Genomic DNA, 23,062 nt, shown 5'->3' with positions numbered 1-23,062 from the left:
TCCTGGCAGCCCTGGAACTTGCTCTGTAGACCCAGGCTGGCCTCAAACCTACAAATATTGGCCTGTCCCTGCCTCCCAAGTGCTGGGATTAAAGTCATGGGCTACCACCATCCAATTTATATATGCTTTATAGTATTAACTATGGCTGGTAAGATGGCTCAGCGGGTAAAAGCATTCACTAAGGGAGAATGGTGCCCTGAGTTTGATCCCCAGAACCCACGTAAAAGTGGAGAGAACCACATACTACTCATGCAGAGGAGTAGTTCAATTCTCGGCACCCACATTGGACAGCTTACAACTGCCTGTAAATCCAGCTTCATGGGATCTCAAACCTCCGACGTTGGCAGCAGACACCTAACTCTCATGCACATACACACATATAATTAAAAATAAATAAATATATTTTTTAATTTAAGGTTGTAAGGTAACATTAGGACAGCTCAGAGAGTAAAGGCACATTAAAAAAAAAAGCACTTGCCACTAAACCTGACATTGTGAGTTCAATCCCTGGATCCTACATGGTCAAGAAAGAGAACCTCTTTCATGGCATATGCACACCCACATGCATAAAACATGCCAAATAAATATATATAAAAATGAATGTGTAGCCAACCAGTGGTGGCGCACACCTTTAATCCCAGCACTAGGGAGGCAGAGGCAGGCAGATCTCTGTGAGTTCAAGACCAGCCTGCAGCCTGGTCTACAGAGCGAGTTCCAGGACAGCCAGGGCTACACAGAGAAACACTGTCTCGAAAAAAAAAATTAACATGTATGTGTAACTATATTCATTAACTGTACCAATACTACCAATACTTCAGGGTGTCTTGAGTGGTGACACCCTCTAGTTATAGTCCCCAAGTAAAGCCTTAGCGGGAAATAAGTAAATATTCTTTAGTTACAAAAAGCAAACAAGCCATGTTCTAAGCCTACTCACCCCTACCTCACCCTAGCCACCCCTTTCCTTTTCTGCCTGCTTATATTTGGGTGTCCACTGTCTTCAGAGCTGTCTTTGCCCTCGTTTCCTTAGCCCCTTTTGGCAAGCCAGGCTTTCTCCACGTGGTGGTAATAAGGATACTTCTCTTTATATCATCTTGCTTAGGACAGCAAAGTATTCTCACATGCATTCCCTGCTGGAGCCTGCGTCAGCCGTTGGGGAGCAGTGGATGTGCTCTCCGTACCCTGGTTTGTGGCAGTAAAAGGACGCCCACGGGAACTACAGTGGCGAGTGATTGGCAGAGTGGCACTCCAGAGTCAGTTCCATCCAGTCTGTTCTATCCCTTAGCCATAGGGCCCTGGAAAAATTAGAGATGATATTAGTACTTTCCTTTTATTATGATTTTTTTATTACTTACTTAGTGTGGGAAGCCATGGTTAGGGGAAAATTTTTATGGGACTTGCTTCTCTCCCTCCACCATGTAGGCCCCAGGGGTCAGACGCAGGTCTCCAGGCTCAATGGTAAGTGGCGTTACTTGCTGAGCCATCTCATCTCCACTACTCCCTTTTAAAAGTATTTTTAGGAGCCTAGAGGGTTATCTCAGTGGTTAAGAGCACTGACTCCCCTTCCAGAGGACCCAAGTTCAATTCCCATCACCCATGTGGCCGCTTACAAGCCTCTGAAATGCCAGTTCCGGAGATTCTAGCTTCTGAGGGCGCGGCCCACATGTGGTGCACAGACATTCATGAGACAAAATACCCATACAGATAAAGTAAGGCATAGACAAACTAAAATAAAATCATATATTTACAGATTGTGTGTGTATGTATAAATTTTATACATACCTTTAATCCCAACACTGGGGAGGCAGAGGCAAGCACATCTCAAAGAGTTCAAGACCAGCCTGGACTACATAGCAAATTCTAGGCTACCAGGGCTGCATAGTTTTGTGTCTCAAAAAACAAAACAAACAAAAGTGTGGATGTGGATGTGTGCACGTGCATGTTTGTCTGTCTGTCTGCCCTACTAAGCACCCTTACTAATGTATCTTGTTAGAAAGGTAGTTTGGCTAGAGATGGCTTTTTTCCTGTAGTTTCCAGATACTCTGAATTGTGGTCATGCGGCTATATAACCAAATAAACATATTTCAGATATAAAAAGAAGAATTCCTGCCATTTATTTCTTCTTTGGGTCTGAACTCGAAGACACAGCTTTGCAGGATTGTCCTGAGCTTCCGGAGGGAGTCCCTGGCTGTTTTCTGCATGCCCAAGGCAGTCTGCTCACGCTGTTCTTTTCAGTGAGCTTGCTTCTCAGCCACACTAACTCCTGTCACTGAAACTCTGAAGGTGTCTACGAGAGGGGTAGGAGAATGGCTGTGTGTGGTTCAGTCCCCACTGTCTCGTGGTGAGGCACCCGAACTCCAGCCCCTTCTAAGAGTTTTCACACAAGGAATCTGAGTGCTTCTTTAAGCTATCCCTGACCTAGGTGCTGGGGATGGGGATATGTGCAGTGTTGGTAGAGGACATGTTTAGCATTAGGCACAATGCCTGGGTGAAATCTCCAACACCAAAAAATAAACTCCCCCCCAAACCACAGATAGCTTCTTCAAAAGTAAAATGCTGCTGCCGGCCGCCTGCTGCTCAGGCCCTCCTGAATGAGAGGAAGCGCCTTCCTGAGGTGCCCCTCTTCCTCTCCATGGAGCTTTTGGGCTTGACTGGGGTGTCTGTGCGCTCGTACACACGTGTAGGTGGCAGGTGTGTGGAGGTCTTAATGAGAGGCCTCCTCTACAGGATCACTCGTACCCTGCCCACCTCACAAGCTCCCGTGAATAACTTTACCTTTGAACTTGCCTTGCATTCAGCCCCTGATCCTTAGGATTTGGTGACAATCCTTGGCTGGCAGGAAGCTTTGATCCTTGGGGAGTCCAGAGGAAGTCCTGTGATGTGTGGGATTGGAGAGAAGTTGCACAAGGGTGGGTTGCTAAGGTGGACCCATTAATTAAGAAGGAGGCTTTGCCTAAAAAAGCTGGGCGCCTGATAGCAGGAGCTCAGCCCCTGCAAGGATGCAGTGTGTTTGCACAAGCAGCTCTGGTATCTAAGGACATAGCACTGTTCAGGGAAATTCCTACCCACACCCCAGGAAGAGCACAGTGCCTCAGACTTCCCCTTTTAAAGAGGTAAAGCTGCCTTCTTTGAATGGTAGGTTGTTGTAGGAGAAAGAAATCTCTGAGGGCTCCAAATGTAGCTCAGATGGCGGAGCATTTGCCCAGCTCTGGGTCCGATCCCTGTACGGCTAAAAAGAGACAAGGGGGCACATGCCTGTACTCTCAACCTCTGGGAGAAAGCAGCAGAGGAGTTCAGAATCATCCTTGACTGCAGAGAGAGCTGGAAGCCAGGGACAGCAAGATGGCTCAGTGGGTAAAGGCGCTTGCTGCCAAGCCTGATGACCCAAGTTCAATCCCTACCTACATAGTATAGTGAGAGAAGTGACTCCCACCCTCACACATGTGTTAGTCAAGGCACATGTACAGTCACATACATTTATACGTACCAAATAAATAAATAGAACTTTTATAATAAATATGAATATAATTTTTAAACTATTTTTGCTTAGAAACTACTTTATTTCATATGAGACTTGCTCATGCACCCCAAAGCCATTCTTTGGTTCCCCAGTAAGTGTCACAGTGAAGCCCCCTTCAGCAGCAGGGTGCTGTTCCTCCTCTCCCACCCACTTGAAAAGGCAGATGACTTCCTTTGATCCCGATAATCAAGCTCACTGTTTACTGCGCAGAGACCTCGCTGTGCCATGTGTGTCTGCCTCCCCCATGGGATTTGGCTGCCAGAGGGACGGGTTCCTGGATTGGTCATGATTTTAGAACCGGTATACTGCCTGGGTACCGTGCAGATCCTTCATAACGATTATTGAATGAGTAACCGTGAAGCAGAACCTCGTTGCAGAGACAGGTTAGGAGAGTGTGGATAGTGCCTGGTTAGGATGGTCCCTGCCATGTTCCCGTGTGTCGTATGCTCCGTATGCTCCTTGAGAAAATCTAAGACATGCCTCACAGACCTGCTGAGCTTGGCTCACGGGGCTCATGGAGCAACACTTAGAAAGGAACAGATGTGGCAGAACTGACTCTTTAAAACCTGCGTCCCAGTGCAAAGTCAAAATACAAGACCCCAGTTAAAGAAGGGATAGGGTAGAGAGATGGCTCCGCAGGTGCATGCTTATTGTCCTTGCAAGGACCTGGGTTCAATTCCTAGCACCTACACAGCAGCTCACAACTGTCTATAACTCCAGTTCCAGATTGCACACGATACACAGACATCCATGCAAGCAAGCACACATCACATAAAATAAATACATCTTTAAAAGAACTGACATATTTATTTATTGTATATGAGTGTTCTGTTTGCATGTATACCTGAATGACAGAAGAGGGCATCAAATCTCAATGTAGATAGTTGTGAGTGCCGGGAATTGAATTCGAGAACTCTGGAAGCGCAGCCAGCGCTCTTAACTGCTGAGCCATCTCTTCAGCCCCAAATAAATACGTATTTTAAAACATTTTGCCATTGATAATAGTAAAATACAGTTTTCACCTTTCCCTTCCAGAATCTCACTTGTCTTGTCCTGGTGTTTACTGATTGCCACTGAGGTTGCTCTAGGGAGAAGAAAACTGAAGTGTGAAATAATTGCATGTTCTTCATAGCTCATCTTTACCCTGTGCAGTGTCAATCTTAAATGCAAATAGAAGAGTGTTTACCTCGTGTGCAGAATCACCCAGATTACACACTGTGTAGCCCACAGCTTGCACATGCATGTGCCTCTCCACCATCGGGAAAGGGAGGGAACTGCACAGCCACTTCCCTTTTTGATTCCTACCCCTGCTCTCAGCGCTGTGTCCCTCCTTCAGGCTGACCGGAAGGAGCAAGGATGATAGATGGTTGTGCTTCCTTCTATGTCGTTGATTTTAGTGTAGATGTTTGGCTAAAACAAAAACATGAATGAGTAAGAAAGGATGTTAGGTAGGGTTCCCTGACCATCTGTCTTTCTTAGAAAGCCGTTACATTCTTTGTGTGGTGGGAACAGCTCCTAGTTAGAAAGGAAAGCTGGAACCCTCCAGGCTGTCAGCACCTTCCTGTGTTCAGTTGTAAGAGTGGCAGACACCGTGACCTGCTTCTGGCTTCCAGGGTTGCTCATCTCCCTTCACCATAGTCTGCCAGGGGGTTGTCTTCCTGGGCCATAGTGACCGCAGGCAGAGATGCACCTATGAGATGCGGCATGCGTCCCCGCTGCTCATGTTCCTGCTCCATTGCCACATTGGATGTCATTTACCAGATACAGAGCCAATACAAATTATTTCAGTAATAGGTCATTAAAGCAGGCAGCACAGGCCTTGGGGGACTGGACTGCCTGGGTGGTACTGTGTCGATAAATGTCCTTAGAATTAAGAAGCTGGTCAGGAGTGGCATGTGTGCCTCATTACCCATGAATGTGTTCCATCATCTGCCAGATGCCAATCATTTTATGAAGTACTGGGCCACACTAGAGGAAGAAGGCAAGACATGGCCTGGGCATTAGTAGTATTTGTGCTCTAATAAGAAAAATATTTTTAATTATATAACACCAATCCCCAACATAAATAAAAAAACATCACAACAAATAAATGATAATTGTGATAGGGACTACAGACAGAATTCAAGGAGATTAGACTTAGCTTGGTGGGCATTCGAGAGAAAAGCTTTTGGATGTGGTATCTTGTAGGTGTGTGTAGGATAAAGAGGATATGGAGTAGCTTCCCAGCATAAAGGGATAGCATTACAAAGGTGTGGGTCAGGGAAGGAGCTCTGCTTAGGAAGAAAAATCTAGAGCCAGAGCTCAGGCAGCCAGAGGGAGGCTGGGTGTGGGAAGGGCGAGCTGGGGCTTTTTAGGGTGACCCTGTTCCCTGCCTTGCCCCATTCTTTTCCAGTACCCATGCTGACCAAGAACCTCACAAGGTGGAAGAATCCTAATTTCCCATAGCAAGCCCAAGACACATGATACAGCACCTCAAACCCACAGAGATCTGCCAGCTTCTGTCTGCTCAGTGCTGGGATTAAAGACTTTTTTTTGTACCATGCTGTCCAGCCCTAAAAAAATTTTAAACTATTCCAGGCAGTGGTGGCACACATGTTTAATCCCAGCTCTCAGGAAGCAGAGGTAGGCGAATTTCTGTGAGTTTGAGGCTAGCCTGATCTACAGAGCAAGTTCCAGGACAGCCAGAGCTACACAGAGAAACCCTGTCTCGGAAAACCAAAAATAAAATAAAATAAAATAAAATAAAATAATTGTTTTAAAAAACTAGATCCAAACATACCTGTAACCCTCAAAAGAATGAGTCACAGGGATCTCAAGTTTAAGGCCAGTCTGTCTCAGAAAAACAAAACCAGGAGATGGTTCAGTGGGCAAAAGCGCTTTCCACCAAGGGGACCGTGAGATGGTTGAGTGGGTAAAGGTGCTTGCTACCAAGGCTTCTGACTTCAGTTCTGCCCTCAGGATCCACATGGTTGAAGGAGAGAACTGACTTCCATGTGTGCTTGTGCATACACACATAGGGCCTGAGAAAAATGTGGGCAGCCAGCTGTTCTAGAAGCATCTGTACCCAGGCAGTCTTACTGTCTTTGTCCTGAGGCCTCTGCGAGCCTTTGACTGGAGGATCCAGGCACTATACTAGGGCCTGGAAATAATGAGGAGCAGCCTAAAGTCCAAGTGAAATGTCGCGGGTAAGAGACACAAAGGAACCTTCTGTGGGACAAGGGCCACAGCCAGCTCTCCCTTCTCCAGGTTGGAAGGTCCCTGCATTATCTTCACAAGGACGCCTGAGATTGCTTCCCAGCAGAGGTGCTTATGACCTGTCTCTCTATCCAGGTGCTGAGTGATGTCCTCAAGGATCTCTATCACCTGCTAAAGCATGTGGTGCGTCTGGAACCCGATGATGTGGCCAAGCTACATGCCCAACTTGCCCTGGAAGAGCTAGATGAGATCATGAGGAACTTCCTGTTCCCTCCCCAGAAGCTGGAGAAGAAGATCGTGGTCCTGCCCTAGTCCTGGTTCCTAGGACCTAGAAGACTGGGAGGGACCAAGCAGCCAAAGCAGTGGCCACACACTTCCCAGCAGATGGCTCCACCTCCTTGGTGCTGGCAATATGGCAGGCTTTAAGGTAGCTCTGTGGTGCTGGGCACTTGGTGTTCAGGGCTACCCTTCTAGAGCGTCCATTTAGGCTCCTGCATCTGGCCCAGAGTGTGTGCAGTTAGAAGGGAAAGGATGAATCCCATCTAATCTGCACATTTTCATTGTCCTGTGCTATTTAGAGGAGATGCGCATGTGACTATGGACCATTTTCTTGCAGCTGGAGAGGCTGCCTGCACAGGTCCTATCTTGATATTCTTTCATGGTGAGATGATTCTGCCTGTGATGAGGAGCAGGCAGAGCTGTCGCGTTTGGCTGTAAAAGAGTCATGTGGGTGTGCAGCTGTGGGAAGGGGAAGGAAACATTACTTAAACGTACGAAAAGGAATAAAATTACCTTGTTAGAATAATCAGCCAGGCTGACTCTGGTTGTTGAGCTGATTGATGCTCACAGAAAGAAAGGAGTAAGCACTGTTTGTCCTCTAGGGCCATTTTCTTTTGCTCCCTCTGCTTCTTTTTTGTTTGGTTTGGTTTGTTTTTCAAGACAAGGTTTTCCTGTGTAGCTCTGGCTGTCCTAGAACTCTCTGTAGACCAGGTTAGCCTTGAACTCAGAGATCCACCTGCCTCTGCCTCCTAAGTGCCTCCTAAGTGATTAAAGGTGTGCACCACCACTGCCTGGCTCCTCTGCCCATTTGCAGGGTGAAAACTGAGACAGTGGAATAGACTTTCTGAGAAAAGGCAGACAGAAAATGTGTTATATATGGGTGGCCTGCCACCAGCTCATTGAAACAATCTCAGATGTAACACTGTGGTTGCTGACTCATTTATTTATATATTTTGGTGTTTTCATTGCACAGGAAGAAAGAAAAGAAAAGAGATTGAAGACTGAGGAGATACCTCAGTCCCTAAAGTATTTGCTATGCAGGCATGAAGACCTCAGCTCAGTCCCCCAGCATCCAAGTGAAAAGGCTGCTTGTGGCAGCATATGCCTATAATCCAGCACTGGGAGGAGAGACAGGCACATCAATGAGGCTCACTGGCCAGCCAGCGTAAAAAAGAAAGAGCCAAGTACTCAAGAGGCAGGGAGGCAGGTGGATCTCTCTAAGTTCGAGGTCCACCTGGTCTACAAGTTCCAGGACAGCCAGGGGCACACAAAGAAACCCTGTCATGAAAAAAGCCAGGCAGTGCCTCTTGAGAAAGAGCACCCAAGGTTGTCATCTGATCCACACACACACTCAGTGTGCATGTACCCTCACCAGCATGAGCATACACACACGAAGAAGAAACTGGCTGGTCGCCTCAGATAAGCCCACTCTGTTGCCCGCCTTTCTCAGCACCACAGGGCTAAGCATGGAACTTTGTCCGAGACTTTCTCCCTACTTTCTGCTCTAAAGGAAGCAGAACCCAACTCTGACAGCATGCTGACACACACATGCTCCTGCCTGTCAGCGACAAGCCAGGTTACAGCGGGGCCTCGGCCCAGCCTTCCTCATAGGCTTCCCCAGAAAGGGGCTTCCCCCAGAAAGGGGTATCCCCAGAAAGGGACAGCTCACAGTTACAAACCACAGTCAGCCTAGCGAGCCAAGGGGCAGTAGTGGTGCACACCCTTGACCCCAGCACTCAGGAGCCAATTCCAGGCCAGCCAGGGCTACACAGTGAGGCTGTCTTAGGGGGAAAATCAGAACAGAGGCCCATGAGTGCTTTGAGGGAATATTTCTGTTCAGCTAGAGCAATAGCATTAGTTTATATTTTTCAGATCAAGAATGTCCATAAAATCAGGGTTGGTGTTTTTAAGACAAGGATTTTCTTAGATCACCTGGACAAACGTGAAAATCCTCTTCCTTCCTTCCTTCCTTCCTTCCTTCCTTCCTTCCTTCCTTCCTTCCTTTCTTTCTATTTTTTTTTTTTTTGTTTGTTTTGTTCTGGTTTTTGTGTGTTTTCGAGACAGGGTTTTTCTCCGTGTGGCCCTGGCTGTCCTAGAACTCGTTCTGTAGACCAGACTGGCCTCGATTAGCGTTTAGAGTACAAACAGCTTAGGGCTGGAGAGATGGCTCAGCAGTTAAGAGTGCATGCTGTGCTTGCAGAGGACCCAAGTCTGGTTCCCAGCACCCACATCAGGCAGCTCCACCTCTGGCCTCTGAGGGCACCAGCACTCGTATGTACACATACACACAAATCATTTTTGAAATTATTTACATATACATATATGTATGTGTACACACACCCCACACGTATATAATTTAAAAGGAGAAAGCCTGCTCAGACCTACAGGTTGACTATGTCAGGAGGTCCATGTAACTGTCCATGGTAGCACTGACTTGAGGACCTTCTCCATCTGAATCTGTGTGCCTCTCAGAGCCTCTTAGCCCGTTTAGCTCCATGTATAAGTTGACTTATATTTGAACTATTTATCAAAAGACTCAAAGTAATTGACTTTGTAGATTTTGGTATGCTTAATTTAAGAGTAATTTTTTCTTCCTGACTTCAAATTCAAAGAGAAGATAATTTAATGTAACCCTTCTAAACATTACCAAATTATTAAAAATTATCAAATAACTCTTCTAAGCCATGCATGGTAGTTAATTCTTATAACCACAGCACTCAGGAGGTTAAGGCAGGAGGTTTCAATGAGTTCAAAGTCAGACAGTAAGGACAGTTTGTTGCGCTCTCCCACCAAAGCACTGAGAGCATAGCTCATAGCAAAAGAGCCAAACTATCCTTAGGGAGCTTGTGCTGTATGAGTTCAAGGACAGCCAGAGCTACATAAAGAGACCCTATGGTGGTCACCTTTAATGTGGCGCACGCCTTTATTCCCAGCACTTGGGAGGCAGAGGCAGGCAGATTTTTGGACACTCAAGGCCAACTTGGTCTACATAGTGAGTGCAGGACAGCCAGGGCTGCACAGAGAAACCCTGTCTCAGAGAGAGAGAGAGAGAGAGAGAGAGAGAGAGAGAGAGAGAGAGAGAGAGAGAGAAGGAGAGGGAGAGTCTTGAATAAAAACAAAGAGAAACTGGGCTGGCAAGATAGCATAACATGTAAGGGTTTTGGCTGCCTGACAGTGTGAGTTCGAATCCCAGGGAACCCATGATAGAGGAATTAATGTAATAAAATTATTTGTAAAGTCAGAAGTGAGGACAGCGAGTGTCAGGTGAAAGCTCTCAGTACTACAACCTGGTGAAGTCGGTAGCTCAGAAAACCACAGGGATGAACGGATGTCCCCAAAGACGTGGGAAGAAAAACCTCCGGGAAGAGGAACAGAAAGTACAAAGCCGCCCCCCCCCCCAAGAGCTGTGAGGCTGAGGAGGAGCTGGAATCCATGGTGGCATAGATGTAAGGGGGACGGAAAGGGAGCAGAGAGGTTCGCTGAACAAAGGGTGCAGCCACAGATGAATTTCCCTGAAGCCGCTTCCTTCAGCTTGTTTCTGGAAAGTGCTGCAAAGCTAATGTGGTATGTGTTGTAAAACTGGAAATAAATATAACCACACAGCCCTTTTTCTATTTTCTGCTCAATCACAAGAAAGCAGCAGGCTGATTCCTCTCTACTCCCCTCCTCCCAGTTTGGCTTCTGCTGCTCCTACAACAGAAAGGACAGCAAGTGTGTGCATCTGCCCGGGATCCACCCACAGGCCCTGGCCTGTCCCTTTATCTCAGAGGACACCTGAAGGAAGTGCCACAGCCATCTGCCTTTGACTCTCACAGGGGTTGGAAGGGTGGCCATGGCATGGGAAAACTGATTAGTTTGTGGTAATAAGCTGGGGGATGGTCTATTCGTCTGACCTGTTAAGACCAGAGAAAGCCTTCTGTAGTTTCCCACAGCCCGGTTTCTATGACAGCGGAGTGCTGAATGGATGTTGAGAGCTGGCCACCTTTCCATGGCTGTGTGGCCGCCTTCCCCGAGCCCCAGCAGTGCTGATGACCTCGAGGGCCTGGCTGTGTCCTGCTGCAGGCTCGCTTGTGCTGCAGTCACACGCGCAGCCTCACTGCGGTGTGCTCAATGTCCGCTTGGCGTGGGGGCTGGGAATAAGTCTGGCTGCTGTCTGTGCCGCAGCCTCTTCCCTGCTGGCCAGCGCTAGCTGTGCTGCAGCACACACTGGCAGGGAAGCCATACCCTCTCATCCGCCTGGGAGGGCCTCTGCCCACTTAGCATTTGAGGGTGATCCCATGTCCCTCCCACAGCTCTTCCTAGTCACTCAAAGTGCTCCCCAAAGCTCCCTTTCTATCCCTCCCCCAGGTGACCCTCTGTGATCTTCAAAGATCAGTTGCTTTGTTTCTTTCTGTTTAGACAGCTAGATTGGAAAATAGGGAGAGAAGCTGTTGTCTTGCCCTCTGGGAGGAATTTAGCTCCAGTCCTTTTGAGTTCCGGCCAAGGTGCTGCTCACCTTTGAAAACCCTCCATGAGATACCGTGGTCACTGATGAATACTGCTGGAGTTGTTTCTCCAAACTGGGCGTTGAAGCAAAAGTCTTTCACACTGGGAATATAGCTCAGTGGTAGAGGGCTGGCCTGGCATGCATGAGGCCTGGGTTCAATCCCCAATATACACTTGCGCACAGGGACAGAGACAGAGACCAAGATCATGATTTCATGAATTTGAATTGCAAACGTGAGTGCTATACACCCTAGGGCCCTATGGTGTTCTAAATGAGGATGGCCTCATAGGTTCTATGCTTGAATACTTGATCTCCAGATGGAACTGTTTAGGAAGGATTAGTAGGTGTGGACTTGTTGGAGGAGGTGTGTTACTTTGGGCGAGCTTTGAGGTTTCAAAAGCCACCTACATGGGACTGGAGAGACAGCTCAGAGGTTATGAGCACTGGCTGCTCTTCTAGAGAACCTGGGTTTGATTCCCAGCACCCATAACCATCTGTAACTCCAGTTCTAGAGGATCTGACACCCTCTTCTGGACTCCCCAGGTACCAGATATACATGTGCACATACATACATGCATGCAAAACATACACATAAAATCAAAAAAACAAAACAGAACAGCTTCCTGCCTTCTCTGGTATGCTCACTCCACCTCCTGCTTGTGGTTCAAGATGCAAACCCTCAGCTATCCCTGCCTTCACTCTGCCATCCTGGACTCTCACTTCTGGAACCATAAACCCAAGGAAACAGTTTCTTTTATAAATTTGCCTTGGTCATGAAGGTTTGGGGGGATATTTTTATTTAGTTGGGTTGTTTTGTTTTTCAAGACAGGGTTTCTCTGTGTAGCCCTAGCTGTCCTGGAACTCACTCTGTAGATCAGGCTGGCTTCAAACTTACAAAGATCTGCCTGCCTCTGTCTCCTGAGTGCTGGAATTAAAGGTGTGTGCCATCACTGCCCGGCAATGCTTGTTTTCTTCTGTTTTGTTTATAGCAATAGGAAAGAAACTAAGACAGCCCCCAGCATGAGAGGTCCGTGGCTGTGTGGCTGTGCCATCACCTGAGTCCCCACTAAACTACAGAGGGCACCCCCCTGTGTTTACCTCTGAGAAAGGGAATCTCCACCTGGAGATGTCCTAACTGCCTCTGTCTGTGTGCGTGTTCACGTGGCATTGGTGTATGAATTATAATTTAATAGAGCCAGGCATGGTGGCACATGCCTTTAATCCCAGCTCTCCACTGAGGCAGATGGATCACTCTGAATTTGAGATCAACCTGGTCTACATATTGCACCCACCCCAGGTCAGTCAAGGCCACATAGTAAGCCTTGTCTCAAAATAAATAAATTTAATGTATATATAACAGAAATTTCCACAATCTTACCTCTACTCTTACTCCAGCCACTGCTGGCAAACTGCTATATGATCCCTTTAGCTCTTCTTCACATGTGTACGTGTGCATGTGTGCAGGCGCACATGTATGCCTGTGGGCGTGAAGACCAGAGGCTGGTATCAAGTGCCTTCCTTGACGGTCCACCTTATAGACTGAAGCAGGGTCTCTCTTGAACCCAGCACTCACCTGACTAGACTGGTCTAGTCAGCCAGTCTTCTCCAGGATTCATCTCTTCCTTACAGGTCGGCTACACACCCACGTGACGTCCATGTGAGTACTGAGAAGCCAAGGGCTGGCCATAGAGCCATAAAGGGAGACACCCAACAACAGCCTCTGCACCCCCATACACATGTACACACATGGGTACACACATAAATATGTTTTAACCACTCTGCACACACAAACACAACGGTCCCTATCACACACGCTCCCCAGTGTCAGGTTCAGCCTGTAACCCCAATGAGAGTGGCAGCCATGGCTCTTCGTCACTGTATGGAGTGATCACTAGCGGTTTATGGAGTGATCACGATGACCATTGATACACTATAGCGGTTTATGGAGTGATCACAATGACCATTGATACACTGTATACACTATAGCGGTTCATCCTTTCTGTGCAGATAACACACACCAACACACTTAGTCACTCACACTGGGCCTGTGGGGTAGGCAGTGTCCATTACTTGGTTTAGTTTGTTTGAGGCAGAGTCTCTTTAGTTCAGGATGGCCTTGAACTCACTCCGCAGGTGAAGCTGGCCTTTAACTGCTGCTGCTCCTGCCTCTGCCTTCTACATGCTGAATTGTCGGTATGTATCGTTATTCCTGCTGAAATAGGTATAATTACTTCTGCTGTACAGATGGGAAAATGGAGGTATACAAGAGGTTAATTGCTTGTTTGGATTCCGCAGTAGTGAGAAGTAGGCAAACCAGTATTTGGACCAGGCAGTCTGGCTTCAAACGCTGCACTTTAACTACCAGGTTTTGCAGCTGTCCCACTCTGTTCTCAGTGTCAGTGAGATTTAAAAAAAAAAAATTCCCTGCTTATTGAAGTGGATTCACCCACAGTTCCCTTTAAACAGTACCATCTTAGTTTGTGTGGAGGGATGAGGGGGGCATGGCGCAGGGGCAGTCAGATCTCTGTGATCTGTGAGTTCAAGCCCAACTCACAGGTCTGGTCTAAATAGCAAGTTCCAGGCCAACCAGGGGGCGTACTGAGACCCAGCCTCAAAGCTTAAGCTAAGTGACAGTACTGCCGTACCTATGAGCCCAGCCTCAGACATCAGAACTTGCTAGTGCTGCCCATCTCTACAATGTGACCTTGTAGTGGCCGTGAGAGAACGGGCTCGCTAAAGTTCTCAGCCCCTTTCCCCCAATTTGTTTGTTTGTTTGTTTGTTTTGGTTTTTGGAGTTAGGGTTTCTCTGTGTAGCCCTGGGTGTCCTGTAATTCATTCTATAGACCAGGCTGGCCTCGAACTCAGAGATTACTGGCCTGTGCCTCCCAAGTGCTGGGATTAAAGGCGTGGTGCACCACCACCTGGCACGCTGGTGGCTTTTGTTCACTTTTTATGGGGTGCTTAGGCAGTAGAGTTCTAAGATAGCCTCTGAAGAGCAAGCCACAAATATACGAGCAAGGAAGGTGTAGCATGCTAGACCTGGTGGTGCGAGCTGTAAGCCCAGCAGGAGACCTACAGAGAGGTGGGTGGATCTCTGTGATTTCAAGGCCAGCCTGGGATAGGTAGGGAGACCCTGTCTCAACAAAGGAACAAACTTGTGGTTCCTTTGTGAAGGTGGTTGTTTAGCCCCTTCATCTCTTGTGAGGGAGCCTTGGTTCTCAGGCTTAATTCTCAAAATGATGCTTGACTTGTATGGTGGGGCGGGGAGGGAAGAGAAGTGGGAGAGGGAGAGAGAAAGGGAGGGAGGGAAAGAGAGAGGGTAGGGGAAAGAGAGGAGGGAGAAATGGAGGGAGAGGGAGAGAGTATGTGTTTGGTCTGTACGCATGTATGTGTGCCACATGCATGTCTGGTACCTGTGAAGACTTAGAAGAGGGCATCAGAGCCCCTGGAACTGGAGTTCCTGACAGTTGCGAGCTGCCTGATGTGGGTGCTGGGAGCTCATGAGCAAGAGCTGCAGTGTTAACTGCTGAGCTGCACACAGTGCCTTTACATTAGAGGAGAGACAGACGTTGGAGGAACAGCTCTCTGCCGGGGAAGGAAACGCTAAGATCTGGAGAGATGAGCTCCTTTCCTGTCGAGTTACTGGTTTGGGCCTTGTTGCCCAAACTCTCTTGTAGCCCAGGCTGGCCTTAAACTTGCTGTGTAGCCGAGACTGCTCCTGAACTACTGTGCCTCCTGCCTCCACCTCCTGAGTGCTGGGGTTACAGACATTCACCATACACCCAGTTTTAAAGAGGCAAAATCTGCACACAGAAGACTGAAAAGCAGAGAGCAGAGGGGCAGAGGTAGATGAGGTGGAAGAGCCTTTTCCCAGAGGCCGACCAGCTGAACTGACTGGGGAATGCCAGGAGACTTCAGGAGGCCATCTGCAGAACGGTTGGGGAGCCATGGCAGCTTCTCTCTATTGGATCCTGGGACCTAGAAAAAACTCTAGGCTTTAAGTGGTTTATTAAATGATGCAATGCTTCATCTTCACTGTGTACCTTGAGAGCTGAAACCTGCTCTGAACAGCGCCTGGGTGGGGCTCTTGTGAGGTGCAGCCCTGCTCCTCTCACGCACAGGTAGCCACCTGGTGCTGGAGAACAAAGCCGCCTGCTCTTCAGAGCCTCCAGCAAGAACTTCCCCCACGTACACAATACACAGCCCTTCATCGGACCACACACCACTCTCAAAACTTCAGAACCCGCAGCCACAATATGAATCTAAAAGGAAGGTGAGCCAAGCCAGGGGCGGTAGTGCAGGCCTCAAAGCCCAGCTCCTGAGAGGTAGAAGCAGGAGGACCAGGAATTCAAGGTCATCTGCAGCCACAGAAGGAGTTCAAGGCCAGCATAGGCTGCCTGAGGCTGTAGCAGAATGGGGGGAGGGGGTGAGCTTGAAAAATAGGCTGTTTATACTTAAGGAGGAGAAAGTTAGTGCAGATACTGATAGACCTGGGGTGAAATGAGTCCCCACCCCACCGAAAAGTCATGTTCAAAAGTGTCAGAATCAAGCAAGTGTCCATTTCCTCGTGGCCATGAACACCAGTGGACTGTCCTTTGTGCGCCTCTGAGGGTGACTTCACCATCCTCTGGATGAGAACTCCCTTAGATACAGATGCCCTAAGATGTAGTTCATGAAAATTCCTGGAGACTGCTGCGGTCGCTCCCTGGAAGAACTGGCTGCTTTCCTAGCTTCCAGGAAGAGAAAAGGAAGCATCACCACACCAACGAAAGGTGCTTGGCTTCCCATTATAGGTGCATTGGAGAGGCCTGGGCACAGGGAGGCCTGGAGACCGGCCTTATGCAGTCCCCCGGAGCTGGGGTTACAGACAGCTGTGGGTGCTGTGGAAGAGCAGCCAGTGCTCTCAACCACTGAGCCACCTCTCTAGCCCAGTGGTTCTCAACCTTCCTGATGCTGCGACCCTTTAATACAGTTCCTCATGCTGTGGTGACCTCTCCAACCATACACTTATTTCATTGCTACTTCATAACTGTATTTTTTGCTGTTATGAATCATAATGTAAATCTCTGATATGTAGGTTATCTAATATGTGACCCCAAGGTGGTCACTACCCACAGGTTGAGAACCACTGCTCTAGTCCCTCATTGTTAGTTTATTTTTGTTTGTTTGTTTGTTTAGGTCAGTTAAGTAAAAAAACGTGCCAGTGTTGGGGCAAGTGGTATCGAGGACGAGGGATCTGCATGGTTCGAAGCTCTAGAGCACACCACCAGAATGCTTGGCTCACTCTTGCTTCTTGATGCAAGAAATGTCCTTGCAAATCTCAGCTAAGGAGAACCCTTGGGATGTTCACTCAACCCTGGATGCATAATAGAGTCGCCTGGGAAATATAAAATATTCAAGCCTGGGGCCTACCCCAGTGACTGAAAAAATTGATTTGGGATGGGTTCCAGCCATTAGTGTTTTTTTTTTTTTAAAAAAAGCCCCACAGGCTTTAAAAATCTAATTTACAGCAGACAGGAGTGAGAACCACTGCATTGGTGCGTGCTCACAGGAGGGCTGAATTCTGAGGAGTCCATCCCCACACAGCCATGGGGATTGCCACTGTCCACAGCTCTTCTCTGGATACTTTCAGATGGTTCCATTTTGGACCTCCCCTGCGACAGTGATAAATACTCTCTAAAGCAAGAAGACAGACAGCAGAGATGCGCCAGCACCTTTAGAGTAATGATTGATGAGCTGAGACAGTTCGGTGGGAGAACCCTCGCCCTGCACTTGTGGGGTCCTGGATTCAATCCCTGGACAACAATGACCCACACACGCCTTTAATCCCAGCCTTCGGAAGGCAGAGGCAGGTAGACCTCTGTGGGTTTGAGGCCAACCTGGTTACAGAATAAGTTCCAGGACAGTCATATCTATTATATAGAGAATTCCTGTCTTGAAAAGCAAAAACAAAACAAAACACAAACAAAAATTACCCGATACAGCAAAACCAACAAGACACCTGTACTTGGAGTTCGGGTGACATGAACCAATGATCTGAGAGGCTGGCTGCCGCGTGGTTCTGTTCTGTTAAGGTCTGGGGAAGTGTGTGTGTGTGTGTGTGTGTCCACCTGGTGTCACAGTGAACCGGGTGCACATTCCCAAAGGGGAAAGACCCTTGGGTGGGAAGACACTGCCACCCCCACCCCCAACTTGCCTTCAGAACAGTGGGGAGATTTCCATATTGCCAACCACCCAGTGTTTCTGCTGCCGCCAAGTTCAAATCTGCACCCCCAGACTTCATCACTTTCATTGCAGACTGAGGTTTTGAAACTTTTCTTACCCACCTGGTCTCAGCATAGATTTAAACTGCAGAATTCTAACCATTTAAAAGTAACTTTGCTGGGTGGTGGTGGCGCACGCCTTTAATTCCAGCACTTGGGAGGCAGAGGCAGGTGGATCTCTGTGAGTTTGAGGCCAGCCTGGTCTACAAGAACTAGTTCCAGGACAGCCAGGACTGTTACATAGAGAAACCCTGTCTCAAAATAAATAGATAGATAAATAAGGGGAGAAAAAGAAAGAAAATGAGATATATTCATAAAAAACAAATAGATAACAATAATAATAATAAGAAGAAGAAGAAGCAGAAGAAGAAGAAGAAGAAGAAGAAGAAGAAGAAGAAGAAGAAGAAGAAGAAGAAGAAGAAGAAGAAGAAGAAGAAGAAGAAGAAGCAGAAGCAGATTTTTTGGGCGGGCGAGATGGCTCAGCAGGTGAAGGGTACCTGCTACAGACCCTAAGGACTCCCACAAGTTGTCCTCTGATCCTCATGGGCCACGGCACACCCACACCCACAATAAATAAATAAAAATGTGACGAAGGAAAAGAAGAAAGGAGCTGGAGAGATGGCCTAGTGGTTAAGAATACTTGCTACTCTTTTTTTTTTTAATTCATTTATTTAGTATATATACAGTGTTCTACCTGCATGTATTCCTGCAGGCCAGAAGAAAGCACTAGATGTTATTACAGATGGCTGTGAGCCACCATGTGGTTGCTGGGAATTGAACTCAGGACCTCTGGAAGAGCAGCCAGTGCTCTTAACCTCTGAGCCATCTCTCCAGCCCCCAATACTTGCTACTCTTGCAGAGGACTCAAGTCCAGTTCCCAGCACTGATATGAGAGTTTAAACGTTGAGCCGTCTTTCCAGTCCCTAATTCATACAATGGAGAAACAGTCACAGATAACGGAGGAACGATTGTTCGAGCAGCAACTCTGTGTTCTGTGTATCCATTTAACAAGCACATGGACAGTCTGGAGTAATTGTATTCTCTTTGTGAGCATAAACTTAGGAGCGGAAAGACAATAGGTGACAACTGCCTTCTGAATTTTTCCACATTCGTTTAGAAAAAAAAAGACAGGAAAGAAAGATGGCTACACAAAGCCTTTTCTCTTAGGGACTAATTTAAGGGCAGAGGAAAAACAAAACAGAACCCCAGGTTGTCTGTCAGTCTGGTATGACCTAACCCTGACCTTCAAGGATACAGGAAAAGAACTGGCCACCAGCAGAGCTGAGGGAGCTTGTTGAAAACAAACGCAGTAGCCAGGCAGGGTGTCCACAAGAGAGGTGAGCTGCGAAAGGACAGCTTTGTTAGGTAGTAGCCGCCTTTCTGTACTCAAGGCAGTCCCACTTTGAATTATGTACTAAGTAGTATTGTGACCTACACGGCCTTGAAGAAAGCCCTCGTGGAGGAAACAGAACATACTGCTACTATCTGAGAGCTATTTTAGATTGTCTGAATTTTTTGGAGATGGGAGATTTGGTATCTATATCTCTCAGGGTAGATATAGATATAGATATCTCTTTTATTTTTGAGACAAGGTCTCTCTAGCCCCAGCTAGTGTAGACCAGACTGACCTCAAATTTACAAAGCTCTCCCTGCCTCTGCCTCCTGAATGCTGAGATTAAAGGTGTGTGCCACTATACCTGGCTCAGGCTAGTCTTGAACTCAACAGGGTCAAGTGATCCTTCTGCCCCAGCCTCAAGCAGCTGGGACTGCAGGTGCATGCATCAGCAGCTTGGACCTGTATGTGAAATCCCAGAAATCTAGATTTCTGGCTCCTTCAAGCAGCTCAGGACCTGACTACGCTAGCCCCTCCCGCCACAAGGGAACGCACCTCTGTGTGGAAAATCTGTTCTCCATGAGGCCGCTGCACCCACTTTTTGGTTCTGCCCACTCCCTGCTTGTTTTCCTTGATCTAAAATGTTGCATATTGCAACTCTGAGAGGGGGGAGGGAAGAGCAAAGAGATCCCTAAGTCCCTGGCCCCTCCAGACTCTGCTGCCTCTTGATGTAGAACGGGTGGCCCTGGGCTCCTAGGCTCTGTAATGGCATCAAGACAAGACATTGCTTGTTTATCTAAACACTAACTGGAGTGCCGCCTGTCGCCGAATGTTCTAGCAGGGTGGCCATGAAGTCACTCAGGCTGAGGTTGATGGGGGCTTACTATGTACTTTCTCAAGGACTCCGCAAATCCTGGAACAGCTCTCTGCCTCATTTCTAGAACGGAGACGGTGAGGTTTACTGTCACAACCAGAGGCAGCACAAGCCAACAGACTCCTGTGCACCAGTTCTTTACCAAGTGACTGTGTCTTTAGCTGGGTATTTGCTGATGGCTCTAGCTGGGGCCCCTCAGATGATCTGTAGGTCTCTAGCCCAATACAAATGCGACAGTGGCTTCAATATTCAGTATTATTTCTGTATTTTATAGATTTACTGTGGAGGTGTATATCACTTGTGTGGAGGTCGGAGGACTTGTAGTAGCTGCTTATCTCTTCCCAACATGTGAGTCCCAGACAAGGAACTCAAGTTTGGCCCAAAGTGTCTTCCCTTACTGGGCCATCTCAACAGCCTTTATGAGCATGCTCTTAGCTGGGCAGTGGTGGCACACGCCTTCAATTCTGGCACTGGGGAGGCAGAGGAAGGAGGATCTCAGTGAATTCCAGGCCAGCCTGGTCTACAGAGTGAGTTCCAGGACGCCAGGGCTGTTACATAGAGAAACCCTGTCTTGGCACACTCTGTGGAGCTGGGGCTAGAACTCAGTGCTTACCATGCATGCACAAAACTCAGGGATCATTCCCCATCGTAGAATAAACTGGGAATGGTGGACCTCACCTGTCCCTTCTCAGTGAAAGGAAGAGGAGTAAGAAGTTCAAGGTTATCCTTGGCTATGTAGGAAGCCTTTTAGCCCATACAGTGATCATACAGTGGTGTCTCCTGAAGCAGGGTATTTGATTTTGCAGGGTGGCTGTGGCTAAACGACAGAGGGACTGTGGATAAATCTGAGAGGAAAACAAACTGCAGCTCACGCGCCTATAAAATTCTTTCAACCGGTGAAGTTATCGCTAAAGCTTGGAGGACACAATTTTGGGGGAGTCAAGACAGGCTTTCTTGCCTTGGCTGTCCTGGAACTCACTCTGTAGACCAGGCTGACCTCAAACTCACAGAGGTCCGCTTGCCTCTGCCTCATGAGTGTTGGGATTAGAGGCTTGCGCCACCACTACCCAGCCGGTAAATTCATTTTTAAAACTAGTCTTTAATTATCATTTCTCTTCAAGATTTTCCGGGATGTAAAAGCTCAAGGTCTCCAGCTGGCTCTAAACTCTGCTAACAGCACCCTCCTCTCCTGAACACCCCCTCTCCACCTCACCTCACCCAGCTCAGGGACCTGGGAAGTACGAGCGAGGCTGTCAGGTGGAAACTTAAGAGGTCGGGATGTCGGAAATAAAGCTGTGAAAGTGGGGAGGAAGACCTGTCTGGGCTTTAAGACCGGAATCTTCTATGTTCCTGCTAGACCAATCTGCAGCTTTTGCAAACAGCCTTAATATCAGCGCCCCGCTGCGGAATTCAAAGCTCAGCTTGTCACGACTGCTAACACCTTCTTTGACCAGCCTCTTTCTACTTGACAATTTTTCTCTTCTGTTCCTCTCTCTTGCCACCGGGAAGGTTCCAGAAGAACATTGGTTTTAGGGAGTCCCCTCACATAGCTTACCGCCCCTTGGCGTGCAGAAGTCGGGGGAAGATACTCTGGGCTGGCCGGCTTGCAGGGTGAGTAGGTTTTCAGACTTTGGGAAACGGGTGTGGGGGCGGGGATGGACTGAAACGATTTTGGAGGTCCCTATGGGTCGTCTGGAAAGTTAACGAAGCTTCAGGTTCTAGGCTGGGGACAATGGCTGCCTTTCCAAGGCTACTGGCCCAGAGGTCTGTGCGGAGTAGCAGAGCCTTAGGCTGCACTGGGGGTCCCTAGTTTTCCGGGGGGCGCAGAGGCTGCAACTCTCGAGCCGGAGGGGCTGCGTCCATGACGGACCCCGGGTCTGGAGAGCAGCAGCCGGTGACCGGGAATCGGGTGCGCTCGCGGGCTCCGGGAGCCCTGCCACTCTTGTCAACTTTCCCGGCCCGGGGAGGAGGAGGGCGGTCGCGCGCAATACTTAAAGGCGGCTCGGCTGGGCCGGCGATCATCAGTCGGAGCGCGCGGCAGCACCGTGGAGGCAGCGCACGGCGGCGGCGGGAGCCGGAGGAGGGGCATGGAGCCGCCGCGGCCCTGCTGAGTACCCGAGCGCGGGCAGCCAGCGGCACGGTGAGCGCATCCAAGGGGCGGGCCATGCGGGACTGCCCCTCCGGCGCCTCTTGCCGCGCCCTGGGGACCCCAGGGCTCTGGGTGGTCAGGGCTGCGGCCGTTTTAGGCTTCCCTGCGCGGTCCATGCAGCTGGTTCCCCACCGATCTCTACTCCCTTTCTTCCAACATCCTGGGCTCCTGCAACCTCTCTCCCTTCCTCCTTTGAGGCTCGTGTTTTGTGAATGAATTAGGAGGCGGGGGGACTGTGGTGCGGGGCGCAAGGCTAGAGTGCCCCTCCCCCCACTCATGCCCGCAGGGGCTTCGCACCTGCGGGGACACCAAGATTTCCAGCGATCTGGTCCCCACAGCACGTGTCTTTGAGATGAGCTCCCACTCCTTGCCGGCTCAGAGGGGTCCGAGGGCGCCTAGGCGCGGGCGGAGGAGCCGCAACCGCCAGTGCAAGTTTCCATACCGGTGCGCGTGGGCCCGACTGCAGGGCGCACCTGTCAGATAAAGAGGCGCTGCGAACCTTGCAGACCCTCAAAGTTTCCCGGCTGGGTAGGGAGGTGTGCGTCCTTGCCTGGAGGTTTTATTTCTTTCCTTCCGTTGTCACACGGCACATCGATCTTGTAAAGCGCTCTAGCCTCCTGCCCTTGAACCCGAGTGCGCAGTAGCTAGCCTGGGCCGGGCTTTCCTGGATCTCTTTTTGGGGGGTTGGGAGAAGCGGCCCAGGATATAAGATCACACTCTCGTCTACCGGCTTAGGGAAATACAGCCCCCTGTCTAGGCAGGGGACCTCAACCAGAGCCCGCGTCAGAACCTGGTTGCACATAGGGTATCTGGCTGCAGAACCTTCTTCGGTCTTCTGTGGGGATGTGGGTACAAAGGTAGTGCCTCTTAATTCCTGAGGGGGAGGGGTCCGGCCCGCGGATGGAGGGACTGGCAACAGCCGGGATGTCGCCTTTGTTTGCAGGCACTCTTTCGCCAACGTACCTG

At 48.9% G+C, this 23,062-nt stretch overlaps 2 protein-coding genes across 7 annotated transcripts in view; both read left to right on the top strand.

The window, feature by feature from the left end:
- Window positions 1-7,778, top strand: part of Tango6 (transport and golgi organization 6 homolog) — a 168,962-nt gene extending 161,184 nt beyond the window's left edge. Inside the window, exon 18 of the mRNA XM_075977101.1 lies at window positions 6,848-7,778. Coding sequence (XP_075833216.1) covers window positions 6,848-7,024 — 177 coding nt within the window. The 3' untranslated portion in view covers window positions 7,025-7,778. The remainder of the gene's footprint in view (window positions 1-6,847) is intronic.
- Has3 (hyaluronan synthase 3) overlaps window positions 7,053-23,062 on the top strand; it is a 40,618-nt gene continuing 24,608 nt past the window's right edge. For 4 of the 6 annotated variants that reach the window (XR_012910957.1, XR_012910958.1, XR_012910956.1 and 1 more), the window contains exon 1: window positions 21,613-22,087. Coding sequence is in view for 2 of the 6 variants with exons in the window: in XM_075977104.1 (XP_075833219.1) it covers window positions 21,809-22,087 (279 nt within the window). In the remaining 4 variants the exon portion in view is untranslated. Of the gene's footprint in view, window positions 7,140-20,896; window positions 21,559-21,612; window positions 22,088-23,062 lie in introns of those variants that run through there. The other 2 variants (XM_075977105.1, XM_075977106.1) reach the window with 2 other exon arrangements.

The sequence above is a fragment of the Microtus pennsylvanicus genome, chromosome 6, assembly GCF_037038515.1.
Source record: "Microtus pennsylvanicus isolate mMicPen1 chromosome 6, mMicPen1.hap1, whole genome shotgun sequence".
NCBI lineage: Eukaryota > Metazoa > Chordata > Mammalia > Rodentia > Cricetidae > Microtus > Microtus pennsylvanicus.
Note: the sequence above shows the minus strand (reverse complement) of the source record. Positions and strands in the feature narration are given on the sequence as shown.